The following is a 24729-nucleotide window of genomic DNA, read 5'->3' as shown; positions in this document are numbered from 1 at the left end:
ACTTGCCTTGAAAGACACCCTCTCAAGGATGACATCTGGCCTTCCAGATGCAGCAGAAGATCAAAACAAATGAAGGGGTCAATAAATAGCCTAGAACAAAATTAAATCTATGATATTGATCCCACATGGGAGGACGGATGGTTTAAATCTACAGCCAATAGCCCGCATGAAAAATAATTAAAATGAAAAATTTAACAGTAATTATACAACTATAATAAATCGATCAAATTGTATTTTTCAGACCATCCAGACTTGTTTTGTTGGTGTACTGGACAGCAAAGTCGCACTTCTTGCAGCTGCCAATTGTTTGAAGTTCAAACTCTGATGGCTGAGAGATGAGGGTAGGAAAGACCTTGTGAGGGAGCTGCTGACAGAGGAGTCTCATACAACTGCTCCTGCAGAGGACTCTGTCCACTAGGGATGTGCTCGAATACAAATAGTGGGGTTTTTTTATGAAAATTTGTTTCCTACCTACCTACTATTTTATAAAATTATTTGTTGTCGGGAAGAAAAAAAAAACATGTCAAATACCAGCACGCAGGTCAGTCACATAGCTATCTCAGCTCCGCTGTTATGTCTATCAGCAGGTCACAACGAGGGGAGTCACATCCACCTGCTACATGACACACATTTCCTTATTTGGACATCACTCCTGTAGTTGGGGGTGTTCCCCAGAGATAAATCTGAGCTACTGACACACACAAAGTGCTCCCAAGGGACTCTCCATAACCTTTTGTTCCTCTACTCCTTTTCACAAAGTTAGGTTGTAAAAAATAGGCAATAAATGAAAAGTTCAAATCAATAATCGCCTTTGAAGTTCTTCCCTACACGTTACACGCTGTACTGTCTTTGTGTTATGGGTGTAGAAATAGGTAGAGGTCTGTCTGCAATGAGGCGATGAGTAAAGTTTTAGTTCAGTAGTCAGCGCAGTCGTCTATGATCTGGGAGACTCCAGTTCGAGACCCAGTGTGGGGACCTCCTTCGTAAGGCAGTTTATTCATGAACACTTATTGTAACGCTTTAATTTTCTAAAATTAAAAACATAATAAAAACAAAAACAGGATTTTTAAGCCTCTTTCCACTTTTATTTGAATACAAATACAAATACAAATAATTTTTGCTGCCTCAACAAATACAGATACAAATACAAATACTGGGCTGCATATCCGTACTGTCCACAATGTCAGCCAGCTATGATGAAATGGACTTTTTTGCATTTGAGACAGAGCCCGAGCCCTAAAGAAGTAATGGACTATTTGAAGTTAGGGGGGTATGAGGGCGAGACTCTGAACCAGTTCTCAAATGTCAAAAACATTTACATGAAGTACAACACTCCATCTAGCATACATGTGGAGCGGCTTTTTAGTTTAGGAGGTTTGGTGCTCACCCCTAGAAGGAACAGACTATCTGATAAAAGGTTTCAGAAGCTTCTGCTAATGAGATACAATCATTGTTTCACTTCTGAACATTAGGACCTTGCCTAATATGTCAAGGCAGAGATAACAAAACCAGAAGCTGGACATGATATCAGCCTAAACGTGGTGTTATGCAACGTTTTACGTTTTGTAAAACTATTAAATACTCCTTGCTGCTCTTATGACAGCACATGCAGAAAAACATTTGTTAAAAATTCAGGACAGACTATTGCTTTATTTTATTTTTTTATACACCAATAAATATATACATATACTGTATCCCATCAGGTTTGGGAGGCTACAATATTTGTAATTATGCAGTTTGGCTGATTGTTGACCCCCCCTGTAAGGTTAATCATTGGGATAAGCATTTAGGTAAAGCAATGATGTGCCTGAGCTAATATCACTCTAGACACTTATTACTCACCAAAGTTTATTTGCCAAAGCAGCCATTGAGGGGCTCTTGAGGAAAACATTGTCACTCAAAATACCTAAAATATGAATGCAGTTCCTCAGTAGCACTCTGTCTAGGGGCTGTGGATGAATAGAAGCAGACAGACAGAGGAGATTCAGACACTAAAATGTGGTGAATGACACATTTGACAATCTTGAACCAGTGTTCAGTGGAAAAGATGCCACAATCTCAAGGCTGAAAGCCTGATGCATTGTCCTTTCAAATAGGTTATTTTGGTAATAAAAGAGTATGCTCTGCCTCCTCCTCATGGTTATATCCTCTCAAGTAGGCTTTAAATAATGTCCTTCCACTCCTCCACAGTCGGAACATTTGGAGTAGTATGGAGAATGAGAGAAACAATGTATCAATACATTAAAATATCTATATATCTACTTCAATCTATGTATCTGGAATCAACCATTTGAATCATTTTCAATCTGTTAGTCCTCCAAGTGTCAGATGATCATACAAATGAATAAATAAATAGATTTTTAAAAAAGCACTAGCCTACAACTGGGGTATTTTGCTCAGTATTTACCTGCCACCATAGCAATAGCACAGTAACTGGTTCTTTCATAAAAAATTAAAAGTACAAGACTGTGTACATAAACATTTTGCGGTAGAAGTTAACTACAACTCCCAATGCGCTTTTCAGCAAGAAACAGCCAATCACTGAGGCTAAAGATGATGGTGTTGAGGAAACTGATTTTACAATCTGCAGAATGAATCGGTTCACTTTTAATTTCTGGGACTTTGAGTGAATTTAGCCTATAGAGATTGTTTACACACGTTGAAACGTTTCAAATTCATTATGCTCTGATTCACACCCATGGTTTCTTCTCCACAGCATTGGCAGGCAAGGCTCATGGGTACTGTAGTATTCATAGCCGTCTATCATGCCAAAATCACAGACAAAACATGATTTCTCAGAAACAAAGTGGAAGAAATTGAAGCTGGTGGTCATAGTATAAACCTATAGGATTGTTACATTATCTGGGAGAGTCCTGAGTTTCTATGTTCAGTAAAATTGAGGATATTGTTTAAAGAAATATTTTAAATGGGAATACAGAATGGGGAAAAACACTTCCAGAACCAGTGGCCACTCCTACTTCCCAACTCTATAGTTTTTTTTATTGTCAACAAATCCCACCACCCACCAACTACGTTTTACTCTGTTTCGGGTTAAAGCCCTCTTTTTTCATCTTTTTACACAACTATTTCTGTCACTTTTCATGTGCACAGCAGAGTGCAACACTATGACTGCCTTCTAGGAGAGACTGTCTGAAAATGTGCGGCAAACAATTATTGCGTCTCCCTCCTCTCTGTGACGGCCGACTTTTACCCTGCCTTCGAGTGTGACCATTCAGAGCAACTAGAATTGCTTTTACTTTCAGGCATGGTCGGACAACCACTTTTATGATGTAGTTCTTTTCTAGCATAACGCTTCTCTCAGCCTTAAGCCCATTTGTTCCTACTGAACACATAGTTCACTAAATACGCTTCACAAATGTATAATTTGATTTCAAAACATTATTTTAGGTGCAGATGTAACATATTCTGCATCAAACACATGTTGTATTTACCAAACAGGTGCAGACAACTTATTGTGCAGTTTGTGTGTCACCTCACTGAGGATTGTGCAAATAATATAAGGGGGCATGTAAACATAGGCTGATGAAGTATTCTGCTGGATTTACTAGGGTCACACTATTTGCCACTGTCACAGTTAAGGACATAAACATAAAAAAATAAACTGTCTCCAATGTAAATAAAAAGAATAAACAATTGAGCACACAAAAGTAATTTATCAAAATTAGTTCATAAATTCACCTTCATTTTATCATATACACCCAGTAAAATGGACCTAAATGAATAATGTTAGTTTCACACTCAGCTGTATGTGCAGTCTGGAGTATGTGAGATGCACACATTCTGTTTTTATAACTGCCTGTTTATTTTGAGTTTTTTGTGCAAATGCATCCTCACACACTCTTTAAGCATTTTGTTAATCACTGACCAACGCAGTATGTGTATAGCAACGCCACGTATAGTAATTACACCTCAAAATGTACTCTATAGATCTTATTTTGTGGAAAGCTGGAGGAGGGATTATGCGTTCTAATTCTGGTGTTCAGATAATACACTGTTTGGCTTGGTTGAGGCACTACAATTCAAAACTTATACTCTAATTTTGGTCAGACTTCAAGGGAATATGATCTTGTTGCTGTCTGGCTCAAGACGTGCATCATTCATGGTGGATGCAGTGTTCACAGTTAAATAATTAAAAGACGCTGTGATGAAAACAAGCAGTTGGCAACCAACGCAGATTACTTTCTTACCGCTTGAACTGACAGGCTATTTTTTGATGTGATGAGCCATCTGCTATTAACCTACAAGAATTCAAATGCAGGGTGCAGAATATTCATGTGTGCTGAGGGGAGATGCCAGACTGATGTTACTACTACTAGTAAAGTTAGGTTGCTAGGATACAATGGCAGGCTGGAGTGAGATGGAAGGGGTGTGTGTGTGTGTGTGTGTGTGTGTGTGTGTGTGTGTGTGTGTGTGTGTGTGTGTGCGTGTGTGTGTGTGTGTGTGTGTGTGTGTGTGAGAGAGAGAGAGAGAGAGAGAGGGGTGGGGGCTGCAGAATTAGATGGTACCACTACTGAATGCTTATCAGACATCTAGGAAACAGAGAGAAAAGAGAGTGTGACAGAGGGAGGAAAAAAAGACCAAAATGGGAAGACGGAGAAGAGGAAAGAAAGAGGAGGAAAAGGCAGAAAACTGTAAAGGAAGAAAAGATAGAGAAAGGGCGAGGAAGGAAGATCCTAACATAGGAAAGGGAGTATAGGTGAGAGAGGAAGGGAGTAGAGGAGAGCAAATGTGTGTTCATGTGTGTGTGTGAAGCTGAGGGTGTGTGGAAAACTCCAGGGAACGAGGGAGGAAGAGAAATGTAGGAGGAGGGAAGATGAGGAAGCAAGAGCCAACTGTGTATGAAAGAGATGAAGATACACTGCATGGGCAAAAGTATGTTGACACCTAAACACTACACCCTTCAATGATTATTATTGATTATTGATTATTGGGAATTATTGAACCAAAACAATGTGCATGAATCTGTTGCTATAAAAAACCTCAAACCTCCTGGGAAGGCTTTCCACTAGACTTTGGAACCTGGCTGCAGGGATTTGCTCTCATTTAGCCACAACATTCATCACTGATATTAAACATTTCAGAAAGTTTTTTAGCATCTAATACCAACGTTTTAACAAGACTTTATTTATATCTGTACACGGCAACAAAGGTATGGATCGGATTAATGAATGATTGTGGTTATGGCAAACTATGATTAAGACAAAAAATGGTGAAATATAGATTTACAGTATTTACAGCTATTGATGAACCCACTGATAATTATCACCCAACCCTGCACTTCCCCTCAGCTCTATGGAGTGTTTTAGGGTCTTTCAGCTCATTGTCTTGGTTTTACAGCCCACAAATTTACTGTTTCAGTTTACTCTCACCACTCTCATTGGCCAATAAAGCTCTGATAAACCTTCTGTGCACTATCTACAAGCCACTAACTGGAAAGGCCAAAACATCTCAGTGATGTCTCCAGCGTGAACATAGGTGCGGGAAGGGGGTTCTGAGAGTGCTGCAGCACCCTCCGATCTGAGGTCAAAGTGTAAGGGTCGGTGTCAGTTAACAGAGATTTGGCAGGAGTACAGTATAGGGGACGGCATCCACAAACACAGGAACTTCTGAGAGAGCTGAAAAAGTTATGGAACTTTCTCTGCTTGTGTTGGTCGCCTCCTCTGAGAGGTCACTCTCCACACTTCCGCAACTAAAAACATGGTTAAGGACCACCATGACACAAAAAAGACTGACACACATGGCTTTGCTGCACATCCATCATGACATTTTGGACGGGTTAGACATCGAGCCTTTGATGAAAGCTTTTGTACAGAACACAGTGGAATGAAAGGCCACCTTTGACATCTTCAATTAAAGATAGTTTGGTATTGTTCATTATTGATGTATGCCTGTTATTACTTTTGACTATGAATGATCATTGTATTTATTTGTGGATGGTAGCAAACCGTAAAAACCTTAAAAAATCCATAAACAATAGATGAATGGACCTTGTAGTTGTTTAGTGATAAAGAAAGTAATGGTAAAAACTATTGAACTAAATTTTATAAACTGAGGAAGAAAACTGACAAAGAGCTAAATATAACAGGATGTATGTACAGTGTCTATGCACTAGGGATGTGCAGAAGGCCCAGTATTTGTATTTGTATCTGTATTTGTTGAGGCAGCAAGATTATTTGTATTTGAATAAAAGTGGAGAGAGTCTTAAAAATCCTGTGTTAGTTTTTATTACGCTTTTAATTTCAGAAAACTAAAGTGTTACAATTAGTGTTCATGAATAAACTACCTTACGAAGGAGGTCCCCACACCAGGTCTCGAACTGGAGTCTCCCAGATCATAGACGACTGTACTGACTACTGAGCTAAAACTTTACTCATCGCCTCATTGCAGACAGACCTCTACCTATTTATACACCCATAACACAGAGACAACACACCGTGTAACATGTAGGAAAGAACTTCAAAGGTGACTCTTGCTTTGCATTTTTCATTTATTGCCTATTTTTACAACTTAACTTTGTAGAAAGGAGAAGGAAAACAACATGTTATGGAGAGTCCCTTGGGAGAACTTTGCATGTGTCAGCTTTATCTCTGGGGAACACCCCCGACTCTGGGAGTGATGTCCAAATAAGGAAATGTGCGTCATTCAGCAGGTGGATGTGACTCCCCTTGTTGAGACCTGCTGATAGACGCAACAGCAGAGCAGAGGAGAGAGACTGAGATAGCAGTGTGACCAACCTGTGCGCTGGTATTTGACATGTTTTTTTTTTTTTCTTCCTGAATACAAATAATTTTTAAAATATTTATATGAAACAAATATTCGTTAAAAATGTATGGAAGGAAAGTGTGTAAACGCATGCACATTTATAGTCAGCACCCCTCAGTGAGAATATGTTACAGCATGCATGAGAATGAAGATGTTCCACATCTCATCCAAAAGGGTTCTTCGGTTCTGAAGAAACCTTGAGAGGCTGAATGTCTTTCATAATCTAAAACAAGTCCAGTTGACCTTGACTTACCCCTTTTGGATATGATTATGACCTGGGTGACTGAGAATCTTCACAGACAACCAACACCTACATTTCGGCAATGCTCAGGAGGTGGAACTAAATCCAAGTTCCAGGTATTCTCCGAGGGGATGGAATGCAACAGCTTGTTCGCAACACGGAGAACACAGCAATTACTAACGCAGCACATGAGTTAAGCTGGGCACTGCAAGGAAGTGTGTTTCAATACACTGGCAGTATTCAAAATATCTGCCATGTGTGTTTTGCTTCCTTATCAGTTATTGTTTGTTTGAGAGATTCAAGCAGGGGATTGCTTTCACGGTATGGAGCAGAAAGAGAAAGTCAACTGCTGGTGTGATCCTTTGGGGCAGCAGACCTGTCTCGAGGAAGACACCTGGCTCTGGTGAGCTGGTCAGCAGGGTGAGCGCTGGTTGGGATCCCCGTTTTGTTGACTTCCTGCTGCAGGTGGGGCACTTCCATTAATTTCGTGAAAACCGATGTTTAAAATTATGTGTTTTCATTACGTGTTGTAAAAGAAAATCTGTATCAGTGCCACTTTTTTGCGAGTCCCACACCTACACCTTCCTACACACACACACAGAAAAACAGGAAAGGACTTTCCCCAAACTATTTCCACAAAGTTGGAATCAGATTATTGTCTGAAATATCTCTATATCCTCTAGCATTAGGAATGATGGCATCTTGCCAAAGACCATAAAAAACAGCCTCATAGCCAGCAAAGCTATCTGCATACTTTTGGCCATATTGTGTAGACAAACAGACCAACTAACTAGACCAATCTACATTATCTCTCATCATTTTCTGTACAGTAATGCATCAGAAGGAAACAAAGTGTGAAAGAGATGCAGGGGAAGAAAGAGAAACTACAGAAAGTGTGAGTGAGTGCCAGAGAGAGTGATAGAGAGACAGAGAGCAAGTGAACTAACCAGAGAGGCAGCATGCTTCTAACCTGAGGGCAGAGCAGAGTGTGATATTCCCATGGTTACTATTGTGATAGACACCGAAACCAAACCAGACAGCAGGCTGCTTAACACACAGCATCAGACCCTCTTTAATCTGACAAAATACAGCCCAACCGAGAGCTGAATGGATGGATATGCACACACACACACACACACACAGACTCCTCTTCACAGTTACAGCTCTGAATCCAAAATGAGGATAAATATTTGATAAGGAACGCCTTGTGAGTTGAATTTGCAGACAAATCACGTCGCTTGCTGTGTCCGTGTAAAAAAAAAAAACAGAACCCCACCACTCTTTAACTGAGGATCTGGGTCAAATACAGTGTAGCTTCTTTAGGAGGTGTACAGCTGAGAGTGGACCTTTGTTTGGCTCCAGACTTCTGCATTTTATTTTATTTTTCAGGATCACAGAGGGTTGGAACCAGTTCCAGTACTCACTGACACTACACATGTCAACATAGACAATCATGGACAGTCAGTCTCCAGCCTGCTTGCTTTGCCATTGTTTTTGGTTATTTTCATTTTATTGGGTTACATAAAGCTATGCAAGTATGCTGTGCACCCAGATGTTTGGTTTTAGGTGGAATTTTTACTTTGTGTCCTTAATACTATTTTTATATCACTATCATATATGAATGGATTTTAGTGGTTTAGTATTGTACTTCCACAAAGTTGGGGGACTTGTGAGAAACAGATTTAACTCTCAAACGTGTCTCACGCATGGCTGCTGCGTCGCGCCATCTAATGATTCGAGGTCTCGCCTATTTTCTCTGCGTGACACGTGCGGTTCTCAGCAGAAATAGACAGGGAAAATGATAGAAAGATAGGGCTGCCACTAGCAGCGCAGCAGAAGCACCACTGCAGACACGCTGCCTGTGTGGACGCTGCAAGCATGCGAGACGCAGCAGTTCAGTTGAGATATCATGACTCTTAGTCCCTAGTATGACTCAAGCTCCAAAAAGCTGGATCTTATATTTCCTATAATGCAACCAATAGCATATTTTCATTTGACCCTCCCTGCCTATGTCTTTCAAACTCCATGCTCCCAGCAGTTAACACAGACTCCAAGCTCAGCTGAGATACACCTGATGACATCATCGCAGTCAAATTTAAAGGTGCCCCGTCGGAGTTCTCTTGTACACTCACTCATAAAAACACTGCTCTACTAGTGGTCAAAAGGTCCACAGGATGCCTTTCAATATACCTTTAAGTAAGTGCTCCTTTAATTATGTAATTATTTTGAGATTTTATAATAAAAACATAATCACATCTAAAGCTTCCTATTTACCCTTTACAACTTCCTATATGATACTGTCCTCTGTCTCTGTTAACTTGTACTGTGATGAATATTGAAATGGCTAATTATAGTGTAAAAGTAGTCTACAGCTTCAATTGAATAATAGTAAGATATCAATATGATCTGCCATAAGAATCCTCACTTTCTCTATTCTAACCTCCATTCTTTAGTATCTTTAACATGATAATAGAATTCCAATCTTGCAAAAAAAAATATTGCTATATGACTCTTTTTTACATTCATTGTGAAAAGTATACGGGATAGTGAAAAGGGCTTTTCTTTAACTTTTCTATTGATATGTCATCCTAGAACTACAGCAAAGATGATGGTGTGTTGTGTTACATCATCTTCCCTCACAAGCGTTGGTATACAGCCATCACATGCAGTGAAATGTCTCCAGCCAAACATGTAAGCTGAACTTGGATATATTATTTACTTTACTGGCAGCATGAACCAGGAAAACCTGACAGCCGATCAACATTTCTCTACAGCAGAGGAAGGAGAGCATCTGCAGCCTAACAAATGCCCCAGTTTCATTGCTCTACAGTACTGCACTGTTTATCCTGCACATTTCCTGTTAAATTATATAAAGTAGAACCAGCAACTGTTTACAATTATGTTACGTTATATAATGCTATCAATGTTATTCAAATGATATACTGATGTATATTAAGATAAAGCTATTGTTTTGTAACAGCAGTGAGTGTGACTCAGCCAGTTCCATCTGAGTATGGAACGATCAGTTACATAATGTGGATTTTCCTTTGGGTTTATATAGGTGGCCTTCCAGGGCAACGGCTCTCACCTGGTATAATAGAACATTATGTAACCCAGACAAAACTTGGTGCCGCCTGATATATAGGGGCACATGTGGCCTTGAGCTAAGAGCAGCAGTCTTGCAGTCAGAAATTTTCGATTGCTTTTTCATTTTTCACTTGTGTGAGTTTTCATACCCTTTGGGCCCTTGAAACTGTACACCCAGCTACCAATCCAGAACCACTTCTGGACCTTTCCGTGCCCCAGGACTGACATCCACTGGTGTCAATGAGGGTGATTGATCTTTTCATTTCAATAATCAATATTTAGATTATAATAATTTGATATTTTAATTCAATTCAAATTTATTCAGCTTTACTCAACCTGTGGTCTGTTTCCTCATCAAAAACAAATAGTCTGTCAGTGAGTCTGTTTACATGCACGCTACTGTCCCTGGTATCCAATCATGTTTGGGATATGATACTGAACATAAGAAACCTCGTTATTCATATCCCTTATCCAGGTTATTGATCATGTGTGTGTCTGTGACTCCTTCACATCCCAGACCTTCTCTGTCATTCCTGCACTGAGGTGCAGGGATTATCAGTATCTGACTTTTACTTATGGATGTCCTGATGTTTTATTATCTAATATTTAATATTAATATTATATTTAATATTTAGCAGCACTGTGGAGGTGTGGCTCACCTCCAAAGTGTCACTGAAATAAGGGCTTTGCATAATGACTGAATGTTTTTTTTTAATCCCAAAGTAGCTCTGCTGGCTTTGCTCACTGCCACTGTTTTATCATTTGGACTAATTGAAACTGCTGGCTGCTGGTTATATGTTGTGGTTCCATGGGTCACTCGCTCACAACTTTGAGCAGTCAGTGTTTTAACAGAGTGCAGTTGGGTATTTTTGACAGCTGTCATTATAGTAGCAAACTGGCTGGCTTTATAGCAGATACATTTTGATCAAAAAATGTCTGCATTGGCCCCAGTGTCAATCCTGTGGATCTGCTTGGGACATATTTACTTTCATTTTCATTTCAGTGTGTAGATCATCATTTTATTTTTGGTTTAACTGACTAACTAGTATGTGAGTTGAATTGAGGATGCATCATCCCAGTTTTGATCATATGATGACATGTAGTATAAATGATTCTTTGTTAGTGTGATGAGAGAATAAACTGGGAGGTCACAAAATAAGATGCATTCAGCCATTCAATTAATGATGTGAAAACATGCGCACCCAAAAGAGTGTCTGCCTGCAGATTCCTCTTAGTATCAGTTCGATCTGGAGAGACAAGTGAATGGAGAAAAGATAATGTTTACTATACAAATAGAAATGATAGTCATAAGTCTTTGGCGCTTGGACTCCACGAGGACATCATCCCTGGAGTAGCTGTAAGATAGATCCCGCCGTGGAGTCCAGACACTGGTGGTGACGGCTGATGACTTTGTATGAGACTGATAGCCAATGAAGTCATGGGACTGATGATCCTGCGGAGACTGGGTGGAGATGGAGAGGTAGGGGGACATGCATAACAGCTGCATGCCAGACTGATGCGGAGAGAGAGAGACATATCTAAAAAGACAGCAACCAGATAATAGGCTAACAATGAAAGTGTGTCGCTGTGGTATTGGATAGAAGTGATCAGCTGGTGACAAATGAAACTCAAACTACAACCCCGGGTATTAACAGCTGGGAAATAGAGTGAGCATGCGTGAAAGATGAGTATGACAGAGCAATAGAACTACATCTGGCATGCAAAAGAAAGTCTTCCTGACTGAACTTTCGCTAAGCTTCATTTGTATAGTTAAGTAGAAGCAATGGGTTTATTAAACGAGTACTCCACTGATTTAACATTGCACTCTATAAGACTGTCAGGCTCACGATGGAGCAGAACCAGAGGTATTGTCTTTTTTATTCCACGCACTCTTGACGCAACTCGACCGTCTCTGTTCTGTCAGAGATTAATATAGTAGAGAAGTGGTTAATATAGCTTTGAGTAGTTAGCCTTGAACAGAGGTGAGGAATGGGCAGTTAGTGTGACAGACTATAAAAAGTAGATTACGCATAAAAATTGTTTGTTGTTTGTGGTTAGATCATTTTTGTTGAGGTTGGCCGAAGGTTTTAGTGCCTGGGTTCAATTCACAAGGTCCTTTCTCAATTGTTATACATACAATGACAACTTTTATTTTGTCCAAAAACGCATGAATTTCGGCTGAAATTCAGCTCAATCCAAGTTCAAAGTATACCTTGAATTTTATTTCAGACAACCCCAAAAGAAATGAACATTTATAGTTGGTGGTATAGTAGTGCATTTCTCTGCTGAGCTACGTGTGATCACATTGATCTCCACCCACATTTCAGTTCCATCTATTTATTACAGTTACATTTTGAAAATCAAAGAAAAAGAACCAGCTTTGTTCCCTTCATGAGATACAACATCACAGCAAATTGAAAAAAACAATCAGACAAGCTAATGATCCATGATGTCCATCCATAATATGCACACTGAAGGTCACCCTTTTCTCAACTTAAGAGTTTTGAAATTCCAAATGCTCATTGTGGACTAGAGGTCTTCACAGGTCCACTCAGTCCCTAACTGAGACCTGACCAGAGGCCCACATATTCTGTGTCTGGGAGAAACTGATTTTTATATCTTGATATTGTATGATTGATTTGAGCAGAATTTGAAGAACATTTGTTACTATAATAATATCATGATCAATAATACTGATATTTCCTTTCAGCAATTGTACTTTTAATTATGACCATGATTTTAAGTAGTGCAAATCTTATTTTGAAAAGAGACTCTTGAATTATACTGTAGCATATTGTCTGTTGTTACTGACATTAACATCAGGTTATTGAGAAACTTACTTCATCCGGTTAAATCTGACTCACCATTTAATGTCAACTGACCGTTCACTAAGCCCCCCATAGTTACTGTTGCTACACCTGTCAAGCACAGCACATATGCAGTTTACAATAATAACAGTAAAAGATTATCAAAATCTAAATTTGCAGCAATTTTTGGAACAATGGTTCTTTGATTTGGCACTGATGTAAACAAAAGCCGCTTCTCGTTTCTAACCGGTGATTTTGTCGGCTGAAATGACAACTGTTGCTGCAGGTTTTATCAGCCATAGCTAGCTGGCTACTTAAGCTGACGGTAGCGCCATAACACTTAAAACCTTGTAACACTATATAATGCAAGTTTGGCTGGAGGTGCTGAAGTGTACACTTACCCAAGCCAAGAAAAAGAAAAAGACCCCCCACCTCTCAAACTCTTTAGATATTGAGTATTACTCCACGCACAGTGCTTCAACATGTGGAGAGAATCCAATCCTAGTTATGGTTGCTAAGCTATGATTGGACAATCACTGTTCGGAGGATGGAGTTAGCAAACGGTCAATATGGTCATGGTTGGTTTTGTAGAATTAGGCCTTTAGTATAATCAATTCTCATTTTTGGTGTATCTGTTAGCTCTTCAAGTTGCAGCGGGAAGGTCTGCCATTTATGTTGCTGACCTGATGCAAGGTGAATTCTGTCGCTGCTTTTTCAATACTTAAGTGAGCTTTTGTAAAATCATGCAAAATGAGTGACCTATCTCTTTATGATCTCCAGTGGCTCCATCTGTTCAGGTCTGTATAATGTCAGACTTCTCCCTTTAGCTATGTCCCCTGAAATTCACACCTTCTTTGAAAATTACCTCCTTCAGTTACTAATTGGTATCAGAACCTTAAGATTTTTATGTCTCACATCATACCACAGCTGAGTGTTTCTTTGTTGCCAGGGGTTCAGACCATCAATGGAAATTTAATAATTCCTCCAGTCAATGGATAGTAATTTTCTTAATTGACTTCTGCAGCCAGGATTTCAATTTGGACAAAGGAAGATCACTGCTGAACAGCACACTCACAGTCTTTAGGTAACATCCATCCCTCTGAAAACCAGTTAAAGAAAATGATTAAGAGTCCTTATATGTCCAGTCTTTGTGAGTTAACACAATAAATAAAAACACAGTACAGTGACAGGAGAGTCCTTATGGTCTATTTCACACAGTCTGATCTGTACCCACAATGTGCTGCACGAGTTGTGTTTAGATTGCGGATGTGTAGGAGGCCAGCACAGCCGATAGTTTTGAGTTCGGTCAGCTGAGTTTAGCTGAGATCAGTTTAGTTAAGCTGTATTTGGTGAAGTGCAGCTCTTTCGCTTTCCATTCAGTTCAAGTCAATCAGAAGACTCAGTTCATCTCCAGTTTGTTCAGCTCAGCTCAGTTCTGTGAAATAGACGCGAATGAATCCTGCCTCGCCTCTCCTCTCCTGGAGCTGCAGTTTGACGTCTTTTTATCTTCTACTTTAGGAGCCACTGATTCACTGAGGAAGAGAAGAGAAGAGAAGAGAAGAGAAGAGAAGAGAAGAGAAGAGAAGAGAAGGAGGAAAGGATAATTAGTACAGAAAGGATAAGCAGTACGGAATAAAAAAGAACAAAGAGGTGCCTCAGGTTTCAGACCTTGTGGAGAGAAAGACAAAGCGAGAAACAGAATGTGTGCCTGAGAGGGTTAGAAGAGGAAAATGAGCCAAAGTGGAGAAAAAACACTAAAATGGTGTCCCAATTCCAAACTATTTATTCATTCTTAGCAGGTTATGAGTATACAGTGCATCTAAAATAGAACATTGATGAAATTATGTATACTCAAACTGTCAGCATGCATACTAAATAAGATCAAGTGCCATGTTGATGGACACTATTATCCCTCGACACAGTACAGAGAGAATGGCATGATGGCAAATTTGGTTGAATCAAAAGCACAAGTTATTAAATTGAGTCAACAAATTATTAAATTTAGAGCACAAAAAGTTATTTTTTTCTCCATGGATCCTCCCGGGCTCCTTAGAGCTTTGACAAAGATCTTGGAAAACAAACAAAATGTTTTAAAAAGTATTAAATCTCAATCTTTATTTTCTCTTGATGTTTCTTGTGACATTTAATTGGCAGTAGCTGGTTGCCATCCAAATGTGTAGCCCCAGTTTTAACCGAATTTCCAGAAAATAGGAAAAAGAACATTTTAATGAATGTGTGTTTCCATCCACCGCCGTTATGAGAATATTAAGAGTTCGGTCATCAAGATAAATGACTGGTGGCACGAATTTCCAAGTCAGGTGCCATTGAACCATTGTAGAAGTACAGGGCGCAACAAGATGACATAATTAAAAGAGCACCAGTCAAGCCTCAAATGATGGAAATATCACATTCACACATTCAAAAGCGAAAACTTACATTCTAAAGTCACAGTTTGATGGATGACCAATGTTGCCTGTATTATGTAATTTCCTGCTAGTATTAAACAGTAAAGTATGTTGATTTTTTATATTCTAACTGCTACAATGGTATATTGTAACGATTAGTATGTAGTACATGCTGTAGAGAGTTAGTATGTAGTGAGTTTGGGACACAGACCCAGGAACTCCAGGACACATTACACAATACAACTGTTGGACAGGAAAAAGGTCATACAGTGACAATTTTGCTCTTCCTAGAGCCGAGTGCAGGGCTTAAAGTGGAAAGTAAATGTACACTAATTGGGCCATGCAGTCATTAAAATCAAATAGGTTCTTCCTCTGAGCAGCATGAGGGTGCTCATCAATTTTTTACTCAATCTTAATATTCCTTGTGCATAACTTGAAATTTTGCACTCCCCTGGGGACCAATGTTGTTGACCAAGACGGAGGATACCTGGTGGTACTATGAAGATCATGGGGTCACCAAAGTCACAAAGATTCATCCAATATGAATGCCCATTACAATTATCATGGTAATCATGGTAGTTGTTAATAATATCCTGCCCTATGACTGAAATGTTAGAGGGACAGGCAGACAGATTCAAAAGACCCACTGACTGATCAGTATCAGGTTATAATGGCCACCGTGAAACCTGCATGAATAGGACTAGGCATTACTAGTCAGTTGTGAATGAGCCAATGATGGTGAAGCATGACTCAACAGCTGATGCCAAATCAGCTAATCCAAGATGAGACCATAGATTCAGAGTAGTGTCAAAATGACAGAGAATTGTTCCATAGTTTTAAGATCATGAGTACAGACTTTTGAGTGTGTATTTTTTTCCATGCTGGTACAAAACAGTGTAGTCGGTCAGCTGGCCAGCTTACCAGAAGACCCTGCTGCTAACAATGTATGAAACTCAGAAAACAAGACAGAACAAGAGGGACTTGAAATAAATAGTGGAAATCAATGGGTATGAGTAAGAGAAGAACAAAACCGAAAGACAGATGAGAAGATATTCACGGTGAATAAACCTGTGAAAGAGATAAAGATATTGAAAATAACTCTAGCAAGCAGAGAAATCCATTCATTTATTTCCCAACAGGGATCCCCTCATTGCCGGCGAGTGCTCTCTGCATTCTGTCTCTCTGCATTTTCCCTCCCTCTCCCCTTAACCGTACTATTTAAGAGCCATAGTCATGCCAGTCAGAGTGCTTGAGACAGTGCTTCCATTTTCATACTTTGGCTGTATATTAATGTTATCTGAGTTCTTGATCATCTGCCTTCATCACTACCATGGAGAAAGCAGTGTTCTAAACTTTACAGCTCAGGACTTCTACATAGTTTATTTCAGTCTTTGCAGTGTTCACGATGCAGATGGTCTCAGGAAAAATGTTTGAGACCAGAGTGATAGCCAATCTAAAACAGGAGATGTGCAATTCTACCCTGCACAACCAGTTACTAAAGCTGGAAACAGTGACACTAAACGACAGTTTTTAGACAGTTTGAGAGACTTTACAAAATATAGATTGTGACGGTAATAAACTGCAGACTCCTCTGAACTTTGTGATGTCCATTTATTGGCTGGAACAGGTTACACTGTTGTAGAACTTTTGTTGCGAGTTCAGTTTTCTTGTTGTGGAGCGTTTTCATGTTTGTGTTTGGGGGAGAGTCTATTTTGAGAGCTGTATTGTTTACATGTTTGCTAGTCTTTTTTCTCTGCCTTTTGCTGGCACGCTGCTATGTTTCTTGACATGTTTCACCACAAACTGTCAACCAGTGGACTAACAGACGGTAGGTGTATATATTGCATCGCCTGTCTTCACGCATGAGATACAAACACTAATAAAAACATTGCTCCACGGCACCATTAGTGATCAGAAACTCCACAGGGTACTTTTAAATACAGAATATGAATTCTTGGCTTATGAATTTGTTATGACTAACCATACCTGATTTTATGGGCAAATAACTACTTAGAATGGGTATGATGTTGCAAGAATCTATGATACAACTGAGTATTTTTACATCAAAGACTTGTCCAGCTCAGCTTTAATTAGGTCTACATGTTATTTCTGCAAAAGTCCTCTGGAGTGTACAGAATATGTTTGTTCTCCTTCTCTACTGTTTGTCTTCCTGCCTGTATCTTTCTCCTCCTTTCATAAAGTCCGATTGCTCAGAGTGGTTACAGACACCTCTTCGACTCTGTGTTCTCTCTGCTCTTTGACCTTGAATACAGAAATTTCTGTTGCGGTTCCGTATTATAACAAGCCACAATCAAAGGGAAGCAGAGGCCGCAAAATCCATTTGATGTTGTGGAGAGCACGCTGGGCTCAACCGGATCAATAACAAAGATATTCGGAGTACACAGAAGAGGCAGTCGAGTGTATTTTTTTCCTGAAGGATACAAGGACTCCTACACTCTCTGCGCAACACTTCCATGATTGTTGTGTGTGTGTGTGTGTGTGTGCAGACATACACTGCCTCGCTCATGTACCACTGTTCTCTTTTACGCCAACTAGCTCACCTACACACTACCGCTTTTACAGACAATGCACTCCCACGCATATATATATATTTTTTATTTTCATATGTGTCTCACCCTTCTTTTGCTCCCAGGAGATCTTCCTCTCTGTTTCATTCTCTATTCTCACACTCACAAGACACTGCTGACAAAGAGCTGTGCTCAGTCAATCTTCCTTCCCCGCTCCAGGCAGCTTCAATGATCAGCTGCATTTCTGTACTTCCACTGACTTCCTTCAATTGCTCACAACTTATCTAAACCTATCGCAGGTTCAGACCTTAAAGGATTTCACATTAATATCTCTTCCTGCTGCTGCTAAGAGTCTAAACGCGCCAATATATTTTACACAGATACAAGCTGATGCTGTTTGCTCTGACTTCTTGTAAGGTATAGGTTATAAAAATGCGAAACGCAGACACACAGAGCTGCCTTAAATATTGTACAGTAGCGCAATACATCACGTCATCCTAACATCACTTTATCCCGCCTCTAATTACCACATTTAATGGGAATGCTTTCACTTTTATAATGAACACACGCCCTGTTTCTTCTGGCGGCAGAGAAAAGCAACGTGATATGTAAAGTATAACTGCATTTCCTGCATTTCATCACTGTAGTTTTTAAATTGTGTAGAGAGATAAAACTTAGGGGTGGGTGAAAAAAATCTTGATTTTTATCTCCAACAATTCTGAATTGATTCACAAATGTCAAAAATTGATTTTGTAAATGTTAAAGCAACTACAAGGAGTTTCTAACTAGTTATGAAACAGTCTCATGATGCCTCTGATGCCTCTGTATGACCTACATAAGAAAATGAGACCATCAGTGAGAAGATTTCTATATAGTTATTCTAAATGCCTGCCACTGGGTCAGATTCCCTGCAGAATCAGATGAAAAGATTTACGGCACACAGACCAGAAGTTTACTTTACATGTAGCGTTGTAGCATGAGAGAGTGCGAAGGATGAGGGGAGAACGAGGGGAGGACATTTCTCTTCGTTTGATAACATTTAAAAGTAAAGTTAGACCTGTTGTCGACTTCCCGAATCATTTTTAAAAAAGGCAGCGGTTGTAAACATGAAGTATATTGTGAACTTTCTATGCTGTCATTCAGTTACATTAGCGGAGTGGAGCAGCGAACTCCAGCAGAAACAAACATGACCTGCTGACCAATAAACAATTTAAACCAACTCTGAGGTGAAGAAAATAACTCGGTGCTCAGTCTGTTTCACCTCAAAAACCCTGTGCCTGCTCAGTGTGTTGGACAACGATGTCTTTCCCCAGAGCTAACGGTACAGCAGAGAGGTTGCTCTCCACTGCTGCAGACATGATGTTAATAACAACACAGCGGAGAACTCCGCCTCCCGCTCATTTAGTTATTCTCATACAGGCAGTAAGATGCTTTCAAATTAATTAATTCATTAATTAATACAGTTAACTTTTTAAAATAAAAGGGCTGCAGGCCATTTATCTTAATTGCCAGTTATATTTCATATTGTACTTCAGTGGACTGATGACACCAGTGAATGATTTAGCACACAGTATACTGGAGCAAGAGAGTGAAAATAGTGCCCCCTTTTATATTCATTCAATCGAGAATCGTGTTTGATTTGAGAAACGTTTGGAATCGAGAGTTGATTCTAAATTGACACCCAAGAATCAGAATCAAATCAAATCATGAGATTCCCAAAGATTCACACCCTAATAAAATTGCACAAAAAATATATTCAAACTGTTGAATATTTGAATATCAAAAATGTGGGAAAAGAAATTTTTACAACTGTTTGCTGGCTAATCCAAAGAACTCACGTGAGGGGTTACACTGGGTGGCCTCAGTATTTCTAAACCTGAGCTCCTGATAACAGAACCAGAGAAATTCAGAGTCACCAAGCAAAAAAGTTAAACCTGGATCAATATTGCCACAAGGAAACTGCAAAATTATTCAGCAACACACTGCTTTGGCCAATCAGATACATGCAAGTGCACATTCCATGTACTTTCTACTGTCATATTAGAGGATGAACTATCTCCAACTTTCCAGTGTTTCTACTGGATCTGTTATTCAAACTGGACTTCTTTGATCATACTTCATTGTCTCACCGCCGGTACCTGAAGCAATATACAAAACAAGGTGCTGTTTTCAGTCTGAACATGCCTCCTCCCATCTATCTCCATTCTTATAGTGTTCCTGAAAATGCAATTAGTATAAATAAGTTGAACTACTTTCAAAATGTTATCTTCACTGGGTTTGATGGACATTTTTCTGGTTGTTTATTATTAGAGAGTGAATGGGGTCCATGAGCTTGAGAGGTTTGCCAAAACTTATTTAAAAATAGCTCCACTCTTGGCACAAGCATGTAAAAACTGCCCTAATTAGTAAGATGAAAGTGCAAAAAAATATTTTGAAAAAAAAAAAGGAAAATATTTTTCGGCAGAAAAGAATATCCGATGATTTATTCTATTTATTAATGCAGGAACACCACCTCTCCCTCCTCCTTGCCCTCCTCCACCTCACCTCTGTACTGTGGGCGGAGGGCACGGTTGTTCGGGCAGTCACGGCCCTGCTTGCTGAAGTTGATGTTGGTTCGGATGCAGCGCTGCAGCAGAGGCTGGGTGGGCCGGGTGTTGTCACTCATACTCATGAAGATTTTGTAGGGCTCGTTCTGGCTGAGGAGGCGCAGGGAGTGCATCTGTGGAGGAAGAGTGGGAGAGATGGAGGCTGAAATTCATCAAGCTCATTTAAGTTCATCTTGTTGAGTTTAAATCACTCAGACGATTTGGTTCAGCTGGGTTTAGATCAAAAAGCAAATACCACCACTGTCGAGTGTTGAAGCCAGGAAGTGAATGAAGTCTTACCCTCTCTGTAGAGGAACAAAATTAGTACTTTTTTTTGCAACAGGGCAGGATCTCAGAATTTCACTTTTCTATGTGCATTGTTAACAATTACCATAAAATGTCCACACTCCTCCCAATTGGATGTGGCTGCAGTACCCTCACAGGGAGGTGTTCAGGAGGCATTCTAATCAGGGGCCCTTTTTAAATCATTTCTAGGTTTTGGGCACTCTGACTGTGTGGGAGTCTCCACCTGCTTTTTTGGTTTATTTATGTGCAGAACTGCAACATGCACATTGCACTTCAGCTTCTCCAGAAATAAGTTCCTTTATTTCCGGGAACTCAGCTTCTTACAATATATTCATGTTTTCCAAATATATGCTTTTATATATTAGATAGATACAATTCAGGGAGGGAGATCTTCCAGATCATTTCATGTCTTATTCTTATTTTATTATTATATTCTTATTTATGTCTTACAAGTCAGATGCAGGGCTTCTAACTTATGGAGCTCTTCTTTTCATTTGGTTAAAATTTCACCTTCCTCTAAAGTCCCACACAGCATACTTAAAAAAGACTGTAATCTGTATTATAATCCTTTTTTTTCTTATGCAATATCATACTGTATATATTTCTAACAGTATGATTTTGCTTTGTTTTTTCATATTAATTAGGTAGAGGTAATCAATATGGGCTTTTTTCTCCTCTCTGCACATTCATTGTTATTTGTTTGATTTTATTGTGTGGTGATTAACAAATACACAGTCAGTCAGTCACATCACTGGTCTCCTAGCTCTGTAACAGCTGAGCCAATCACAGTGAAGCACAGCGACAACAGCTCAACAAATAGAAAGACGCTTCTCTAAAAAATCTAATTATTCTGTGGATATAGTGGAGCTGCAACATTGCAGCAAAAATCTGCAGCCAGAGGCAGATAGTGTGTGTGTGTTTTAATAGTTTATTAGTACAATAACAATATAAATAAAAAAACAAAAGTTTGGGGAAGCCATTCGTATGATGGATCTGACGCTATTTCAGTCATAATTCTGCTGTATCTCACATCGTAAATGGTCACATTATATCATAACTGATGGGACATAACAGTGTTTGCACTGTAATGCATTTCAAGGATAAAATATGTTATGCTACTTTGGCTGAAAAAAAGTAGCATATTTTAGAGAGATTTAGAGTAAACAATTGTGTAAAATGTAATATACCAGTGTGCAACGGTCGAAGTTAGAAACAGGAAGTTTGTCTTTTCTTTTAAATGTTGTCAGTGATATTAAATAAAGATTGCAAATCTTCAAAAACTATTCATTGTGATACAGATCATTTTCAACCCACTTATAGAGGAGTGTTGGTTCAAATGACCTGTGCATCTAAGGGTTAACAAAGAGAGCAGGGAGAAGAGATGGACAGGGAAAAGACTGAAGATGGAAGGCCAAGGAATGAGAGGAAGGAGCAAAAACCGTACGGAAACAAACTGATAAAAGAGAAACATAAAGGAAAGAGAATGAAGAAGTCAGAGAGATTAGAGCGGGATGACAGATGAGTTGGAACAAAGGACGGGTGAGTGAGAGCAGGAGTAAATAAAGTGTAAAGTAAATGGCAGATGGCGTGTGGGAGTTGATTACATTGATGCATGCAGGTGAGTGCTGCTACTGGATTGTAATGTGCTGCACTTTGACAGCGAGCTTCCTGATTTGAAGAGCGGGGTTTGAATCGGTTTCATCCAGCTGCTCTTCAGCGGTCGGGACCCAGCTGCAACATGATGTTTAGATTGATAGCTGTGTCACTGTGACTGCATGCAGATGAAAGCCATGATCACACTTTTTAAAATATCCTCCATTCATACTGTTTCAAGAAGATATAAGAGTGAGGTTTTTTTTCCTACTGAGGCAGTGCAGTTTAACATATGGTGGGTTTTGTGTGCCCTGTGTATATGTGCTGCATTTCATTATATTACTATTACAACACCACCTCTTTTATCTAAACCACTTAGGAAAAAGCAGATGGATTCAGTTACGGGTTCTGAAGTCGTAATTTGAAATTCAAAGCTGTTTGTGCCCTGTGACGGCAAGGCAATTAGAAATTACATTTCTGCCCCCCCGTCAACAGAATATGTGTTGTTTCCCACATTACTCGTACTAATCCCACATGCATGTACCTGCATCTGTGTCACGTAGACCGGCTTGTTGATGAGTATCCACGTGGACGTCTCATAGCAGGGAGGGATGGTGATGGAGCCCTCGTAGGTGATGTAGCGCGTGGTGTCAGGGTAAAGGTCGGCTATGTTTAGGCCCATCAATAGGAACGCATCATCTAGAGAGACAGAGAGAGAGACGGAGTGTCAAGGTTATACAGTGTGTTGTGTCAATGTCTGTTATGTTCAGACCCATTAACAGGAACACACTGTCAATGGACTGTGTGTGTGTGTGAGAGAGTTTGTGTGTGGTTGATGTAGAATACTGCATAAGGGTATAAGTCTATGATGTTTGCACCAATTATCAGGAATAAATTGGCTGAGAAAAAAAAACATAAATGTGTGGGAGCAGAGTGTGTATGTGTGTGTGTTCTTGTGTTAATCAGGGACAAAAATCTGTTCACACACTCACCTCCTATTTTTGGATAAACTACAGGTTCCCACAGGGTAAAGTTTAAGGGTTAAGATTGACTCTTGGTTTAGGTTAGTATACATCTCCAGAGCATTATTACAAGTCAATGCAATGTCCTCCTAAGTGACAAAAACAAGTTTGGGAGCGTGTGGTTATGTAGCTCTGCTATGTTTAGCCCCATTAACAGGAAGGAATTCTCAGAGGGACGACTGACTTCTTCACAGCAGAGGTTGGAAAACAGATTTTGGTAATGTAGCACCGATTTGTATGTGTGTGTGTGTTTTATCATAGGCCACTTTCAGGGACTAATTTCATACTAAATGCTTAAGGTTAGGGTAAGTCTCCAGGAAATGAATGTAAGTCTATGTAATGTCCCCAAAAGTGACCTAGGACAACATGTGTGTGTGTGTGTGTGTGTGCTGTGAGTGTGTGAATATGAGTCTGTGAAATCTTCCATTATCAGGAATGAATTGAAAGAGAGAAATAAGGAGACACATGCGTGTGTATGTGTGGTTTTGGTGGGTGGTGGCGATGTACAGTAAGTACAGTAAGTCAGGACACACATCAACTGTTTTTGGATGCATAATAAGTGTGTGTGTGTGCTCTTGAGATGTCTTTGCAAGGTACAATTTGAAGGAATAGTTCAGTTTTCAGGAAACACGATTATTTGCCTTTCTTGCCGAGATGAGATGATGGACAGTAGTGTATCATTTTCTGTAGTAGAGTGTGACAGTGTTTGTGTGTTGGACAAAGAGAACCAAAACCACAGATTGCATATAATCATCTCATATTATGGGGCATACTATCATCTTTAACAATGAAATAGGTTATATACAACAGATTTGAAGATCTCATTTAACTCCAAGAACCAGATACAGAGCTGTAGATGTTCAAAGCAGAATTATTACTTGTCTAGGAACAAAACAAAGGGGGAGGCAGTGTGTGTGAGAGAGAAAGTGTGTGTGTGTGTGTGTGTGTCTTACGTTTGTAGTTGATTCTGGTGATGGTGTCTCTATTGAGCATGCGGTTGAGGAAGGCGTTGGAGTTTTCAGAGAGCTGAGAGAGAGAGGGGGATCAAATATTCATCAAAAACCACAGTACAACACACACACACAAACACAAACACACACACACATATACAAACTCACACAATGCAGTAAAACACAAGTAGCAAGTGACCTAAGGACTAAAACAGTGAATTCATTTTTTTCCTGTATTGCCATCCTTGCATTAGTATAATGACAATCCATAATACACATCTGATTTTATGCTGGACATGCTGACCTTTATGAAAATGGAGACCACAGCGATGCCATGAGGACTCTTAGCTGCTTCAGTGTAGTTGGCATACAGGTCCTGGTTATAATGGATCAGCTGGACCTGAAAGAGAGACACATGACAC

The 24729-nt window shown here is 39.6% G+C and overlaps 1 protein-coding gene across 2 annotated transcripts in view; it reads right to left on the bottom strand.

Moving 5' to 3' along the window:
- Positions 1-24729, bottom strand: part of LOC121884251 (carbonic anhydrase-related protein 10-like) — a 119196-nt gene that overhangs the window by 11947 nt on the left and 82520 nt on the right. Inside the window, exons 5-9 of one of the 2 annotated variants that reach the window (XM_042392951.1) lie at positions 24612-24707; positions 24311-24383; positions 22880-23034; positions 20396-20570; positions 12444-14450 (exon numbers count right to left, since the gene is read on the bottom strand). In XM_042392951.1, the coding sequence (XP_042248885.1) occupies positions 14428-14450; positions 20396-20570; positions 22880-23034; positions 24311-24383; positions 24612-24707 (522 nt within the window). In that variant the 3' untranslated portion in view covers positions 12444-14427. Of the gene's footprint in view, positions 1-12443; positions 14451-20395; positions 20571-22879; positions 23035-24310; positions 24384-24611; positions 24708-24729 lie in introns of those variants that run through there. The other variant, XM_042392950.1, reaches the window with a different exon arrangement.

Source organism: Thunnus maccoyii, chromosome 18 (assembly GCF_910596095.1).
Source record: "Thunnus maccoyii chromosome 18, fThuMac1.1, whole genome shotgun sequence".
NCBI classification, from domain to species: domain Eukaryota; kingdom Metazoa; phylum Chordata; class Actinopteri; order Scombriformes; family Scombridae; genus Thunnus; species Thunnus maccoyii.
This window is presented reverse-complemented; position numbering and strand designations above follow the sequence as displayed.